The sequence below is a fragment of the Arachis hypogaea genome, chromosome 12, assembly GCF_003086295.3.
Source record: "Arachis hypogaea cultivar Tifrunner chromosome 12, arahy.Tifrunner.gnm2.J5K5, whole genome shotgun sequence".
Classification (NCBI taxonomy): Eukaryota; Viridiplantae; Streptophyta; class Magnoliopsida; order Fabales; family Fabaceae; genus Arachis; species Arachis hypogaea.
Genome location: NC_092047.1, coordinates 108,283,438 through 108,300,531, shown reverse-complemented (window position 1 = coordinate 108,300,531; position 17,094 = coordinate 108,283,438). Strand labels below are relative to the sequence as shown.

Genomic DNA, 17,094 nt, shown 5'->3' with positions numbered 1-17,094 from the left:
GATGAATCCTTTGCACCTGTAGCTCGAATGGAAGCCATCAGATTGCTCCTTGCATATGCTGCTCATTGTGGCTTCAAGTTGTTCCAAATGGACGTAAAGTGTATTTTTCTCAATGGCATAATAGATAGAGAGGTTTATGTGGCTCAACCACCTGGGTTTGAAAACAAATCTTTTCCTAACCATGTTTTCAAACTAGCTAAGGCCTTATATGGTTTGAGACAAGCTGCTAGAGCTTGGTATGAGAGGCTTAGCTCATTTTTGTTGAAAAATAATTTTCAAAGAGGAGTCACTGGCACCACTTTATTTATTAGGAACTATCATGATCATTTTATTCTTGTGCAAGTTTATGTTGATGATATTATATTTGGTTCGGCTAATGAGGATTTATGTGCAGATTTTGCTAAGCTTATGACCAATGAATTTGATATGAGCATGATGGGAGAACTCAATTTCTTCCTAGGCTTGCAAATCAAGCAAACTGCAGAAGGCATATTCATCCATCAAGAAAAATATGAAAAAAAACTTGTCAAGAAGTTTGGGCTGGACTGTGCTAAGCCTATGGGAACCCCCATGCATCCTAACATCAAGCTTGATAAGGATGAACTTGGTAGAGATGTTGATGAGACACGTTACAGAGGGATGATTGGATCCCTAATGTATCTAACCTCCTCAAGGCCTGATATCATCCAAAGTGTTGGAGTCTGCTCAAGGTTTCAACCAAAGCCTAAGGAGTCACATCTCTCTGCTGTCAAGAGGATCATCCGATATGTACTTGGTACCACTAATTATGGGTTATGGTTTCCTAAGACTGATTCTTTTCAATTAGTGGGTTTCTGTGATGCAGATTTTGCTGGGGATAGGACTGATAGAAGAAGCACAAGTGGCATGTGCTGTTTTCTTGGGAAATCTCTCATTATTTGGTCCAGCAAAAAGCAAGCTACGGTAGCACTGTCAACAGCCGAAGCTGAGTATATTGCAGCATCCTCTTGTTGTTCTCAATTATTATGGCTGAAAACTCAACTAGCTAACTATAAATTGAATGTCTCAAATATTCCATTATTTTGTGACAACATGAGTGCTATCAATATTTCCAAAAACCCTGTTTTGCACTCTAGAACAAAGCACATTGAAGTTCGTTTTCATTCTATAAGAGAATATGTGCAAAATGGAAATTTAGATATTCAGTTTGTTAATTCTGAGGGTCAGCTAGCTGATATATTCACCAAACCATTGATAGAGGAGAGGTTCTACAAGTTGAGAACTGAACTGGGCATTCTAACTTCATCTCTGTTTTCTTAATGTTTCTGATAATGAGATCTTTTGTGTTTTGTCTCTTGAATCGCGGTGATATTTTTAGGCAGATGATGAGTAAAGTTCATTAAATTACTATGAAGCCAATGGATTCAACTCTGAACACAATACATGATAGACATCTAGTGCTGAAGCAGTCTCTGCATCTATGGGCGTTTTCCTTTATTGAAAAACTTTGGGACATCCTAAATTTTTTCTAAAAGTGGGCTTTCATAATTTTTATTGGGCTTAAATTCCATTTTAAATTTTTTGACAGCTGGACTCACTTCATTTTTTGTCAGTCTCAATTTTTTGTTGGCATCTGCACTTTGTATAAATCGGCTTCACTTCATTTGCATCCACACTTTAATTTCTCCTTTGTTTCTTTTTATCCTTATTTCAAACGTACGAAGGTTACAGCTGTAACTTTCAAAACGTTTTTCAAAGTTTGGATTTTTATCTTTTCAAGGTGCAACCTTTACACTTCTCTAAGGCCTATAATAACTTTCCACTGCATGCATCCATTCACACCACACTCTCCATTCTCCACTCCTTCATCTTCTCCGAACCAGTGCTTCTATAAATATGGCTCGAAAGAAGAGAGTTGCTCACAGAGGCTCCCACAGTGGCACCCACCGTTCTGATCACTCACACTCTTCTCCCTCTCATTCCCCCACTCATTCCTCACCATCTCCACCTCCAAACCCTTCTCCTGACATGGCCCGCACGAAGACCACTGCTCGCCGCCCTGGCGTTGCTCCTCGCCCCATACCTCCTCCTCCACCAAACACTTCTCAGCCGAGTTCTTCCAAACACAGCTCTTCCAGAGGAAAGAGGCCTCTTCACGAAGACGAAGAGACTCGCCCTACTCAGAATCGCCATACTCGCGGTACAGTCATTGGCTTTGACCTCCGTCCTGTTGCTGAACCTAGACTCTCAAATCCTATTGCTTACAAGTCATTTTATGCTGATTTTCCTGATGAGTCCTTTGATCGTCGTCGTTTTCAATCTCTCATGAACTATCTGTTTTTCTGCAAAGATATTTACAAGCGTAAACTCTGTCCCTCGAAGCTTGTCAATCTTGACAAACTCCGTAAAAAAGGCCTGAACTTTACCCCATTATTTGCATATCAAGGTTGGACATCCATACTGTCCATCAAAGAGAAAATTTACCCTGATTTGGTAAAACAGTTCTATAGCAACATGTCATACAAAGAAGGGAGAATCGCCTCTTTCGTTAAAGGCAAAGTGATCATTCTTGACAAATATCACCTAGGCAAAGCCCTAGATTACCAGGACCGAGGCCCTGATGTCTACACCTCTGGTAAGTGGGACGAAACACTCAATGTTTCATACTTTGATGCCCTAAGTACTGTCTGTATCAATATCCCTCTCTTAGAAGGTAACACTCCAACTCATAAGTCTCTTGGTCCAGTCTGTGCCCAGCTGCATAGGATTGTGAACCATGTCATCTTGCCTCAGAGCGGCTCTTTTCAACGCGTCTCATTCTGTGACACACTGGTTTTGTATGCACTGCTTTCAAAAATTCCCATCTCTTTTGCTTACTTACTTGTAAGGCATATGTATGCTTGTGTCAGTACCAAAAATGCGTTACCATATGGCATGCTTCTTACAAAAATTTTTCAATATTACAATGTTGATTTTGGGGCTGAAATTGCCATAGATTGTAACTCATATATTAAAGGGGGTGGTGCAGTAAAGAAAACAGCTCCCAAGCGTCGCCAAACTGAAGACAGCACTGATGTTTCCTCTGTTGATGAGGATCCTCTGATTTCCCCTTCCACATCCACTACAATCAAGGTCATGACCCGCATTCTGAAGAATGTGCTTGAAGAATTTATCAATCTGACTGACCTTCTTCTCCATCATGGTGCTGAGTGCAAAAGGAATCAAGTTTTGGAGGAGAATGCTCTTAAGAAGACCAAAGGAAGGATTCGCATTCTGAGGGACTTTGTGGAGGATGTTGAGGTTGGCCTCACCACATCTGACAATGAGGGGGAGGACGATGGAACCTCTGATGAATCCAACTCTGATGCCTAGCTCATTTTATCTCATCTGTGATTATGACTTAGTTTCCTTTTGAACTTGTTAAATATTTTGGATGACTGTAAAGACTTTAACTACTCTGCTACTTAAACTATATGCACCAGCCACTAACAAATTTTGTGCAGGTTGTTTTTTTTTTCCTTTCCTCCCTTGATGACAAAAGGGGGAGAAAAGAAAAGGAATGTTAGTTTTGGCTTAGGGATTAACAGTAATAGTTAAGAACAATGTTTTGTGGTGCTATGATTTATCTTGTGTTGTGCTTAGTGTTAATTGCTCTGTGCTTCCATTACTGGGATATATTGTTTGGATATATTGGTCTTGGCTATTTTTAAGTTTTGTTCAGGAAAAGATGTAAGCCATGATCAAGGGGGAGTAATGCTAGCATTCAGGGGGAGCAACTCACAATCCGAATGTCATCAAAGGGAAGTGTTCTTAACTCATTTAAATTTTTTTTAAGTTCCCTATTTTATCATGTTTGTCATCAAGGGGGAGATTGTTGAGTCTAGTTTGACTTTGGGTTGATTAATGATGACAAACATTTAATTGGGTTGAAAAGCCCAATATGGTTTAATGTGTGTTTTAGTGTAACAGGCCCAAATGCCCAAGCTTATGTTGCCTCAGCCCAAGACCAGCAAAGCTTCAGCCATGAAAAGAACTAACACTCCTCATGGCACCATTCAGAAATCAAATGGCTATGTGTTGGCAAAAGAAGAAAAGAAAGAAAAGGACATCTGTCAACATCAAGGACAGCTGGGGCTCTAGCAAAGCAACAAGACACAAGGACTCTCACCTCTCCAAGGACAAACAGTAAAGCAAATTTCAGCAAAGGAAAAGCAAAACACAAACTTGCCAAGCAACAGAGGTAGTGGGTGAAGCTCCTCGTATGGCAGAGATCATGGAGCAGGATGCAAAATAAGAGCATGCCAAGGAAGAAAGAAACACCAAGGACAGCAGAGGTAGTGGTCGAGCTACTCCAGCAGCTGAGGTGGTGAAGCAAGATGAAGAAAGGATTGCATGCCATCAAGGACAGCTCCAACGAGCAGCTGGCACAAGGAAATGGAAGAGGCAGAAATTCTAAGCAAGCTGAAGATATATAAGAAGACCCATTCCATCATTTCAAGTTAAGGAAGACAGCACACATATTCAGAGCACCATCTCTAACACAGAGCTGGAATCTCTTTCTTCTACTCAAGCTTAATTCTGATTTTATGTTATAGCTGTCTTGCGTTATTTTCTGTTTTGAAAAAGGCATTTATGTGAGATTCAAAAGTCAAGAGAGAAAAGGCAAGAGTGATGCAAAATAGCCACTGTTTTTCTGATGTAATTTAGGTTTATGAACTAGGATTAGTTCCCCTTGCCAAGTTGGGTTAGTACTTGGTGAGAATTGAATCTGTGTAGATTCCCCTTCCAAGTTGGGTTAGCACTTTGGAGTTGCTAAGCTTTGGTGAAGAAAGCTTAGGGGTAGATACTAGTTGAATTAGGGAGTAATTCAATAAGTATTGGTGTATGTAATCTGAGGATTATAGTGGAAATTCCACCATGGTTTGTGGTGGAGACTGGACGTAGGATTCTTGGTACTGAGAATCCGAACCAGGATACATGCTGGCCCCTTTCTCTTCTTCTCTGCTCTTTTAATGTTCTGCGTATGAGATAATTTCAAATAATCTCCTGCAACTTAAGCTTCCACTGCAATAGAGTTTGAAACTCTAAATTTTAAGCTAACTTGATTCAACCCCCTCCCCCTTCTCAAGTTCATCTTGAACCATCAGTGCTAAAAAAATCCCAAAAGTTAATTTTATTACCTGAATTTCCAGGTCGAGGTGGAAAAAAGCAGCATTTTTCAGAGAAGAAGAAGCTATGTTTTAAACTCTTGAGTGTAATTGGCAACAATTATGTTCTTTCCTCGGTGAATTGTAATTAAATTATGCAATTACATTGGGCTTGTCTTGCATGTTCTAACTAGGGAAGTTGCATTAAAACCTGGAGGCCCACGTTGTTGTACACATCCTGCAAGGTTTGGTGCTAAATTCTCAAGCCTCTAAACAAATTCAGTGCTCCCTCTCCATCCGTTTTCTAAAGCAGTTCATGCTCCAGAAGCAAATGTCTCAATAGAATTATCAAAAGCCTTCAAGCTCTGGCTAAGTAATGAATCTTCACTAGTTTTCTCCAATTTATCCAGCGCAAATTTTCTCAATTTGTCATCCTCATCATCACTTTCCTTTTCTTGTTGAGAGGCTGCGTTTTGTCATCCATTTCTACTTCAAATTTCTTAATAAGGATTGAAATTAAGGGTGAGATTCATGCGATGGTGGAAATGGTGGTGGTGACGATGTTATGTTGGTTTGATTTTGGATTGGGATCGGAGGATGAAGAAAGAAGGCATATGGTGTCGCTTTTGAATTTGGATCCTCTAAATTTTAGATTTTCACTTTAGAGGATAAAGTGAGATCTCTCACCATTGAATGTTTTCTCTCTCAGATATTCTCTTAGTCCCACCTATAAAATAAATGGTGATAGATCATACTTTACCCTCTAAAGTTAAATCTAAAATTTAGAGGATCCAAATCCGTCGCTTTCAAGTGTTTCCGCGTATGGGAAAAGCTACCCACCAAGCGACGGACGACGACCAACCGACGGATGACGACCACACCACAGACGACAACACCAAAACGCGACGGAAGAGAAACATAGGGAGCTCCGGAAAGAACTTAGGGCTAAGGTTCTCTGACTTTGGGACAAAATGCCAAGGGTTCTTTTGGTATTTTGAAAATATGGAGGTATCATCAATTAAGTATTCTACCATAATGGTAAGAATATTCTTTTTTTTTTAACAGAACATTCTGTTATTTGAAATATTTTTGTCACGGTAGAGACTAAATTAAAAAAAATTTACGGTATAGAGATTCAATTAAAAAAAATATAAAAATCTAATTAAAAATTTAATAAAATTATAGGACCTGTAAAGTAATTAAACTTAAAAAATATAATAAATATTGAAATTATATTATAGAAGCTATATAGACTTTAATCAATTCAAAGACACCCATCTTATATTGAGATGCAAAATTTTACAAGAAGAAAAGGCAAATAAAGAAGAAAAAAAAAAAAAGAAAGAAAAAAGTGAGAATGAGAATGAGTGGGTATTAGTCATCAAAATGGGATTCAAATTCGAAAGTAATTAATTATGAGAATTTAATTAATTTGTGTTCTAAGAACACATTTTTAAAATATAACAATAAATTTTTTTTAATATTTTTGATTTATTTAATGTATTTAAATATAAAAAATTAATTTTTATAATAATTTTTAGAAAATATTTTTTTTTACGGTATGTTTAACTTATATTCTTAAGACATAAACTAATAAAATCCAAATTATTATATAGATTATTTTAGTATAATTATGTTAAGATAACTATGGTGACTATAATATTTTAAAAATATTGTTAAAATTAAAGTAGTATTTTTTATTATTAAACAATATTTTTTTAAAAATATTACTTAAAAAAAGTATTACCAAAATATAAAAAAATATAATTTTAATTTTAACTTCTTATATAATCACTATAATCACTATAAATAGTCATACTAAAATTCACCTTATTATATATAAAATTGATTATTGATATGGAACTGAATAATTGAGAAAGAGTACTACACTACTACTCTTGTTTAGAATTCCGGAGTCAGAATCTGAGTGCACAACACACAAAACCTTTTTACTAATTTAATGTGCAGATGCTAAGTGATGATTTTTAATAATTATGAATGCAACTTTAATTTCTACAAAGAATGGTTTTGGCCGTACTTAATTTTATGCATGCGTGGGAAGCTTAATTGGAATACATTAACTATTAGCATCCTCTAATCAAGTTATTAGTACAATGTTGGGACCATTAGTATTAATGTATGTAACTTAGAAATTAAAGCACTGCTGTCACCGTACGAAGATACCTAATACCACCAACCATTGCGTTCGCATATGCTAGCTATGTATGCTGGGAAGAATTGCTTGCCATTAGAATTTTAGACACGACCTACCTTTGAGTTGTTGGAGGGTCCTCATTCATATATAATTTCATGTGCTTGTACTAAATATAAGTAAAAGGGATGGGTTTAGCGTTTATTTTTAATTCGTTACATTCTTTTTTTTTTGCTTTTGAAAGATGAAGACCAATAATTATATACTTTTTATATATTTTTTATTAAGTCTCACTATAACAAAAATTATTTTTAGTAACAAATGTTCAGTGACAATATCATAATAGTCACTATATATTTTATTTAATTTATGGTTTTACGACAATTATATATGTACCGTTATTATTATATGTTGTAATGATAATTATATACTTTTTACGGTTATTAAAAAGGTTTTTACCAACAATTATATAATTGTCGCCTAAAATATTTTAACGATAAAATACAAGACAATTAATGTTTAATTATTAATAAATATATTAAAATTTATTTTTATTATCGTTAAAAATAAAATAAATAATCGTTCTAGCAGTGTCTTTTGTTATTAGTTAGAATCCTTTAATACTTTAAACTTTTGTTGGACCGGTTCTCGACGAAAATACCATTTGCTATGGGTACAAGACTTTAGGAGAACAATGTCTTAAAAAGTAATTATGTTGAGATAAATAAATTACAAGACTTTATAAAGCCTTAGCTTTAAGATAATCTTATTAATTAATTATATAAGGTTTGATAGAATGAACTTGTTACTTTCATAGGTAAAATTTGGAATAAGGACTTTGTTGTTGTCTCATTATTATTAAGAGTGATATAACTAATAATTAACTGATTTTTTTTTCTTTAGAAGTAAATATTATTTAATTGTTGAAGAAAAAAGTAACTTTACATATTTGAGTCCTAACTTTCATGTATAGAAAAAAAAAAAAAAAAGTGAATGACGAGAATTTAACCCCAATGGCCAACAGTGGTGGTCTCCACTTCAACTTGATCTAAATTATTAGTTGGAGTTCAAACACCAATTTTAAAAGATTTACACTCTTGTTATTCATTTAAGTTGATCTAAGTGTAAATAATTTTTTAATGCTAATCCTACTTAAAAAAGGAAAACTAAGTACACTATAAACTTAGTACATTTTCAAAATCAATCACTCAAATAAAAAAATAAAATAATTTTTGTATGATTAATTCTCTTTGTCTTTTGTGTATCTCTCAATATCATCTTTATCTAGACAAAAAATAAAACTATACTTAATGACAAAAAAGAATAAAATTAGCAAAAATTGTATTTCTCAATATAAATTTTTTTTAATTGGCTGTCTTAGCTTCTTTCTTAGATAATTATTCTTTCATATATAGTAATTGAATCTCTTCTTTAATTGTAGGAATTATTTTTGTTTTTTTTGTTTTTTTGATTGAGTTGGTCGTTGAACAATTCTTGTTTATAGCTGTTTGGCATTGATGAGGAAATTTTTTTTATATATATAATTGATCACAAATGCAGCAGCTTCTTATTGTAGTATAATACTTTGGAGTGTAGAATTTAATTATTTGCTATTTTGCACAAATTATAAGTTGCTAATTATGATCTTTGATTGCCTTTTAAATAGTACCTATAATGATCATAAAAAAAAATTTGTTATAATAAAAAATATCAATTATATTCGTCATCACAAAATTAATATCCAAAACTTGACTCAACATTATTTTTATTTTGTTTGGGGTTCTTTTTAACTGTGAAGAACAGCACGTTCCGAAGTACCAAATTTATTGCAAAAGAATGCCAAGATCAAGTGAAGTCTAACATGCTTGACTTGATAAGCTACAATAATGACATCAAATTTTTTATATTATCACATTACTTAGAGAGAGAACTCAAACATAATAATTAGGAATTTTGCAAGCATACAAAAAATTAATTAACATGTCTTTAACACACTTATTATTATAATGAAAGAAACTTTTAAGACTTTTAATATATATTAGTCTCTATACATACAACAATATACAAAACGATAGTTAATTACTTCCTTAATTATTCCATTGGTTTCAGCATTTCATTTATCCTATATGAAATTCACAATGGGGACCAAGACCAACAAATTAAAATAACAACCGATCACAAAGGCACTCATGGATAACATTTTTAAAATGTTTCTACTAACTCTATTATTGTGATATGTTGGCCCGCTTCATAAATAAGATTAAAAAAAAAGGGTCACAACCAAATAAAAGAAATGTATATTTCTGTATAACAAAAAGGAAAGATAATTTGTTGGAACATTCTTATCTACTTTGATCACACTGATGTCAATTTTATGATTGTTGTCTACTTTGATGACATTAATTGATGTGAATCTTATGATAGCTAGTGGGAAAGTAGCAAGACTATTAGTATGCCTGGTGTTCACACAGCAATACTTATCCATGTCAATGTTTTGGGGGAAATCTTACATTCTACTTTTCTTTCTTTCCTCTATTGTGTTTAGAAGTTCTATATGCAGTAGATGACTATACTATATTTATATAGGCCTTAATAAGTAATAACAAATAGATTTTGATATTTATTTTGTCCTATCATTTAAATTTAAAAAAATATTATTTTTATATATAATATTAGAGATATAAATATTCATGTCATTTTTTCTCATCAGTTTAAATTTAAAAAAAAAAAGTAATTTCATTATATAATATTAGAATTTTATATTTAAAAAGTCTAGAGTTGGATTCTTTGTGAATTTCGAAAGAAAAAAATAATAGCATAAAAAAAAGGCTTATAAAAAAAATAAACAAATCCAAAAAGAGGTTCTTATTTAAGGAGGCATGTTAGAGATATAAACATTTTAAAATAAAAAGAAGAAGATATATAACCATTCATGGTGTCTCCTTCTATCAACTTAAGTTTTAAAAAAATATAATTTTATGACATATAAAAATATTTATTTAATCTAAACAGGTATTTTAGTTATTTAAAATATTTTATCTTTAATTAATTTAGATTGATCAAGTAGTCAACTCACTCACCTATTTAAATTAAATAAGTATTAGAAGTTCAAATTTTATCTTGTATATGCAACAACCTATTAACTAATAATAGTCTCTTAAAGAAACTTAGATCCGCTACGTATTAATTAACATGTTAAATTGGAGAATGCTGTAGGAAAAAAATATTTTATTTTTTTTAAACGGTTAAAAATATAAAAATAAATATAATTTTCTTAAATTGATAGAATTCTGACCATGTTTTATACTTCTTTTCTAAACTAAATAACTAACTACTTATGCTCATATATTAGGCAAATTATGTCATCTTAATACTATATGAAACTCATATTTACTTGAGCAACGGAAGAAATTAAACCATTTTAGAGCAAGGGAACCGGATGACAAATTCATGTGGATTTAGTTGAAAGGTCCATTTGGCCTTATGATTTCTATATAGATCATAAATCGATGAAAAAGTGAAATGTGGATTGCTATTTTTGAGTTGATCAAATTGTTTTTTAATATTAACCAAAATGTTATGATTTGTGAGCTTTCAGTTATAGAAGCAAAAGAAATTAAAGCTCTGACCAGATTCAGTTAAAAAAAAAAAAGATAGAGAAAAAGATCAAGTCAAATGAATCATTAAAGGACATGTGATATGTTAAGTTAAATCATGCACATCGTAGAAGAAACTTCCACCTTAGTTTGATGCATCAGGAACAAAAAATCTACTCGAATGGTAGAATGTATCAAAATATAAATACGAATTTAAATACAAACATGCAAATATTTAATTGAGTCCAAAATAATATCTTAGCAAAATATAATGTAATTTTATATAATTTTAAAACAAATATAACATTTTATAATATTAAGGACTCTAAAAAATATTTATGTAGTATGTATATATTTATGCACAAATAAATACTAAAATTCTAAGCATTTGAGATAAAATATACAAATATTTTTACTCTTATCAACAACCTACTAGCTACTTTTTTGGGATTGAGGTACAAAGACTTGAATATGAAAAATTGCATTTTTCACATACCAAATACATTATAAATTTGCTCTCAAAATTGGGTATGAGTACAACCAGCCTCAAGATCAGAAAAATTTGTAGACCCAACACTGTATAAATCAGCGGTCAACACACTTCAATACTTAACAATCACTAGACTTGATTTATCTTTTGCTGTGAACAAAGTCAACCAATCAATTGATATACTGTCCATTAATTGCATATTGAAAAGTTATTAAAAGAATTTTAAAATACTTGCAAGCCACCAAAGAGGATGGATTGATTCTGTGTAAATGCACTGATTACAGAATCTATGGCTTTAGTTGCTGATTGGCCTCTGACTTAGAGGATCGAAAATCAGTTTCAATATTTGGTATTTTCTTAGGAACTAACTTAATTTCATGGTCTTGTAGGAAGCAGATAACTATAAATAGATCCTCTATAGAAACTAAGTTCAGGAGTTTGGCGACTTGTGAGGCAGAAATTTAATGGATCAAGAATCTTTTGAAAGAGTTACATGTGCAACTAGCTAAGCTTGACAACATTCTTCAGGGCAGTAGTGTCCGTACAAATCTTTCTTCAGGTACCAAACTACCGATGTAAATGTAAAGAAGAAGTATAGGGAGCCAATGAAATATTATTTGTACAATTTGTACAATTGGGGTTTAGAAATGTTCGATTCAGTAGGATATCAGATGTTTATTATTCCTGGTATCCGGATGGTTATTCTAGATAGTATGAGTGTATTGTGTTTAAAAAATTAGTAGTATTTTATCCTAAATGATAATGGAAAATTATATGGTACCAACATATTATCTGCTAACTTATTGCCACCAATAATTAATTATTATATTTTAAATACATATATAAAAAGACACATCTAAAAAATATATTTATAAAGACACTTCTATTAAACACAGCAATAAAAAAGATATTTTTATTAGACACATCCACGAAGACACTTCCATGAAATACAATTATAAATAAGAGTTGGCAGAAGTTGGCAGATATGTTGTTAGTAACGTAGCGGGACTGAATGATAATTCTAGATAATATTCTATTGGCTCTCTAGCAAGATTCTAATGATAATGCTATTAAATAACTCTTATTAGTTAATAAAGAGAGAATAATAGAATATTCCTATATTTTTCAACATTTTTATAATTTATGGATCTAATGACAATTCAATTCTATAATAAACTTTTACATATAACAATGAGACCATTATTGTCGAACAAAGTAATTAAGTCAAAGTGAATAATAAAAAGAAATAAGTGAATATATTGATGATACAAATAATCTTGAAAAGTTAAATTTAATATAAATATAATATATAAATGTTCAAACTTGAGATTAAATACCCTAGAAAACAAAAACTATACATTCTTATTCTAGTGATGATCTTAGATTTAAAAAGAAGGAATAAACATGTCTTAAAAGGAATGAAAATTAAATAATAAAAAAGTTATTGTTTCCTTTTTAAATGATTTAATGCATAAAAGACAACGATATACCATAAAGATCTAATTTTAAAAAAAAGACCAAATATTTACATTTGAATTCCGCTAGTAAGCCAATAGAGTATTTGTACAATATGTATAATGATTATTTATTTAGTCCAATATGAGTTAAAAAATGAACATTCAGGATAAAATACTACTAATTTATCAAACACAATACACCCATACTATCCAGAATAACCATCCGGATACCAGGGATAATAAAATATATGATATCCTACTGAATCGAACATCTCTAAACCCCTATTGTACACATTGTACAGATACTCCATTGGCTCTCTATATTTCCTCTTATCATTATTATTTTAATTTTAAGTTTTTCATATCAAGCTAGCTTGGGGAGAAAACATCATGCGCACTGGTGCTGAATCTCGAGGAGATATAAATGGTGACACTATGGTGTTGATGTTGGAAGAGATTATTACAATAATGAAGAGAGAATAATAATCATGAGAGGAAGAGAAAGTGGTAATGAAGCAGCTTCCAACAATGGCTTATTATCATTCATTCATGGCCTTCTTTGCCACTTCCATAATCACCTCATTGCTCTTCTCCCTAATCTTTCTCTCTCCGAGGTTTGTAATTAACTTCCTCTCTCATTTAATTCCTTGACTTAATTTGCAAACTACAGTGCTATTGAATATGCAACTTATTAGATTAGTTGGAGTTTGATAAAATTTACATAATGGTTATTATCTATACAATTAACAACATTAGGACATGCTTTTTTATTTAGAAAAATATCCATCATTTATCAAAATTTTTTCGCTTATTTTTTAAGAAAATAATAAGGTAAAGCCATTTCATTTGAACAAATTAAAATACCCACAATCAAGTTCCAATATAAATAAAGAATCTCCAATAATATATAGTCCTGTTTTTCATTTGGCACCTCTCATTTTGAATCTTATATAATTCATCTAGCGAGCTAGTCCTTCTTTGACAAGATTTTTACCTAAACAATGTTTTAAAGGCACTTGTTAAACTTAGCAAGAATGAAAAATTTTAATTTTTTCAATAAATATATTATATATTTATTGAAAATTTCAAATTATTTTCGTATCATTAATAGGGATTCTATGAAATACATAAATTTTTACTTTACATTTTCTCTCTTTTTTAACTATTTGGTGTTAATAGATCTTTCTTCTCTTAATAATTTTTTTTTTATATTAAACACCTTATGAAGTTCTCTTAATAAGATACTTGTTAACAAAACCTATTTTTATATCATATTAATCATGAGCATTTTTTTCATTCTAAAGTTCAAATTTTTACTATATAAAGGCATATTATAGCTAGCTTTGGTTTATAATTCCCTCACATGCCTTTTGCTTATGAGTTAAACTGCAGAAAAAAAAAAGGAAAAAGAAAACATATACATAATAACAATTTTATATTTTTAATAGAAATTGCCAACTTTTAGTACTAATAGGTTACTTTATAAAATTTCAACCGTAATAAACAATAAGGTAATGAACAATATTATGATGATCTCTGATTAGTAATACTGAATCTAATATACTATACATAGACTCTTAAATTGAGAATCATAGGTAATATTTTTATGAAAATTTTAATTAGATTCTTATATTTTTTTTTTTCAATTAAATTCCTATACCATATCAAATTTTGTAACTAAGTCTTTAGTGTGACAAAAACGTTGAAATTAATAAAACATTCTATTAAACTACATAGAATATTTAGTTAAGTGTTAGGTATATTCGTTTTACTTAACGAAATATTCTATTAATTACAGTATTTTTATCACATAGGGACTTAATTACAAAATCTGATATGATATAGGGACTCAATCAAAAAGAAAAAAGTATAGGGACCTAATTGAAAATTCAGTAAAACTATAGGGACTGAAAGAATAATTAAACCTATAAAATAAGGCTGAACAATGTGAAATAGATAAATTAAAATAAAATTATATTATATGCACAATGTTATTAGTATATATTGATGACAAATTCAAACACAATTATTGGTTGCAGGTGAAAGAAGAGTTGCAATCAATTATTAAGATTTCAAGTCCCATAATAATGACTAGCTTGATGATATATTCAAGATCTGTGATTTCCATGTTGTTCTTGGGTCACCAAGGGAAAGTGGAGTTAGCTGGAGGGTCATTAGCACTTGGATTTGCCAACATCACTGCAAATTCGGTTCTAAAGGGTCTAACCATGGGAATGGACCCAATTTGTTGCCAAGCATATGGAGCTAAGAGATATTCACTTCTAAATCAAACATTTTTTAGGGTAACATGCCTGCTCTTAGTTGTTTCCATACCAATTTCAATATTATGGCTAAACATGGGACCAGTCCTTCAAATGTTAGGTCAAGATCCACAAGTCACAAAAGTTGCACAAGTTTTCATGGTATTCTCAATTCCAGAGCTACTAGCACAAGCGCACCTTAATCCTTTGAGAACTTTTCTAAGGACACAAGGTTTAGCCACGCCAATAACCGTGGTTGCTTCTTGTGCCGCAGCTTTGCACCTACCAATCAATTATTTCTTGGCTATACACTTGAACTTAGGAGTCAAGGGAATTGCCCTAGCCACCGGATTGAATTCCATTAACATGATATTAGGCTTGTTGAGCTATCTATTTTTCTCAAAGAAGCCATTGAAACCTTGGCAAGGAACTTCCTTTTTCTCAATATTTCATGGATGGAAGCCTTTGCTAAGCTTGGCATTGCCTAGTTGCGTTTCGGTCTGCCTCGAGTGGTGGTGGTACGAGATCATGCTCTTTCTATGCGGCCTATTACGCAACCCCCAAGCCACGGTTGCGACTATGGGGATCCTAATTCAAACTCTAGGGTTTCTTTATGTGTTTCCATTTTCACTAAGCATTGCATTGACAACAAGAATTGGTCACTCTTTAGGTGCAAGTCAACCCACCAAGGCAAGGAGGAGTGCAATAATAGGTTTTATCATAGCATTAACATTTGGAGTCATAGCATTCATTTTCTTAATGTTTGTGAGGAGAAATTTGGGTAAGCTTTTCACTAATGAGACACAAATCATTGATATGGTAACAAGTGTGCTTCCAATATTAGGGTTGTGTGAGATTTGCAATTGGTCTCAAACAGTTTCATGTGGGATATTATCTGGGACTGCACGCCCTTACTTAGGTGCTAGGATTAATTTGTGTGCATTTTACTTAATTGGTTTGCCCGTCGCTATTTTTGCTACATTCATATATAAATATGAATTATTAGGGTTATGGTTTGGAATGTTAGTAGCACAAATTTCATGTCTTTCTATGATGATATACACTTTAGTAAAAACTGATTGGGGGGACCAAACTAAGAGGGCAGTGGAATTATCTCAAGTAATAACTACCCAAGACAAAAGTGTAAATGATGAGGAAAGAGGGCTAATTAGTTCTCATCCATGAGAATTTAAAAAAAAAAAATTCATAGTTGAAAGTAAGTAAAATTCTTCCTCAAAGATTTGTTTTAGAAATGTTGTGTGGAATTTTTGGGAGTTTTAATTCTTGATGTATACTTTACCTAGTGAAAAGTAATGATTGATAAAGACCATTGAAAATTCTATATCATGAATTATTTTGGATAGATTTAATTTTCTTAGAATTTTAAGTTTATTATACCTGAATGTGCTACATGTTAGTTGCCTCAATTGCTAGCTGATGGTAGAGATTGTAATAGTTTAACTTGTAAAGGTTAGTTCAGTCAGTTAGAGAGTGAATTACTTATGACAGCTGGCACCATCTTATTATATGATGTGCAACTAACCATTTTGTAGCTAACTTTCATTTTGAGACTAAATAAAATAAATTCGGTTATCTTTTTCTTTTCTTTTCTTTTTTTTCCCCAAGCTTACAAACCAATCTCTCTAAAGTACAATCAAATATGCAATCAAATTTCATCTCTTCATTTATCTCGATGAAATTTTATGATGATAATTTTTTTCAATGAAAAGATCAAGTCAAATAAATCATTAAAGGATATAATATGTTAAATCACATTGTAGAAGGGATTCCACCTTAGTTTGTGTTGGGCCAACTGTGGGGAACTCTCTATAACCGGAGAGATTTCGAAGAGGAATCAAGTGAGAGAATATAAGATGAGAAGACACCACATTCAACTCAAAACCTTAAGGTAGTAAGTTAATGGGTCTCTCATCTTATAAACTTCTCACTATTCCTTGCTTTCTTTGATAGGAGACTAACTTCATACACTCCTCACACTTGCAACATTAAGA

The 17,094-nt window shown here is 31.9% G+C and overlaps 1 protein-coding gene across 1 annotated transcript; it reads left to right on the top strand.

Moving 5' to 3' along the window:
- The first annotated feature begins 13,301 nt into the window (after positions 1-13,301).
- LOC112730489 (protein DETOXIFICATION 53-like) lies at positions 13,302-16,402 on the top strand. The gene is made up of 2 exons (XM_025780572.3): positions 13,302-13,435; positions 14,861-16,402. Exons 1-2 carry the CDS (start codon positions 13,310-13,312, stop codon positions 16,265-16,267), a joined length of 1,533 nt encoding a protein of 510 aa, XP_025636357.3. The 5' UTR covers positions 13,302-13,309; the 3' UTR covers positions 16,268-16,402.
- The last annotated feature ends 692 nt before the right edge of the window (positions 16,403-17,094 follow it).

Bases quoted from the DNA above. Each gene is read 5' to 3' on its own strand.
- LOC112730489 (XM_025780572.3), top strand. From the start codon at position 13,310: ATGAGAGGAAGAGAAAGTGGTAATGAAGCAGCTTCCAACAATGGCTTA. The intron at 13,436-14,860 runs GTTTGTAATTAA...TATTGGTTGCAG, and splicing joins CTAATCTTTCTCTCTCCGAG to GTGAAAGAAGAGTTGCAATC.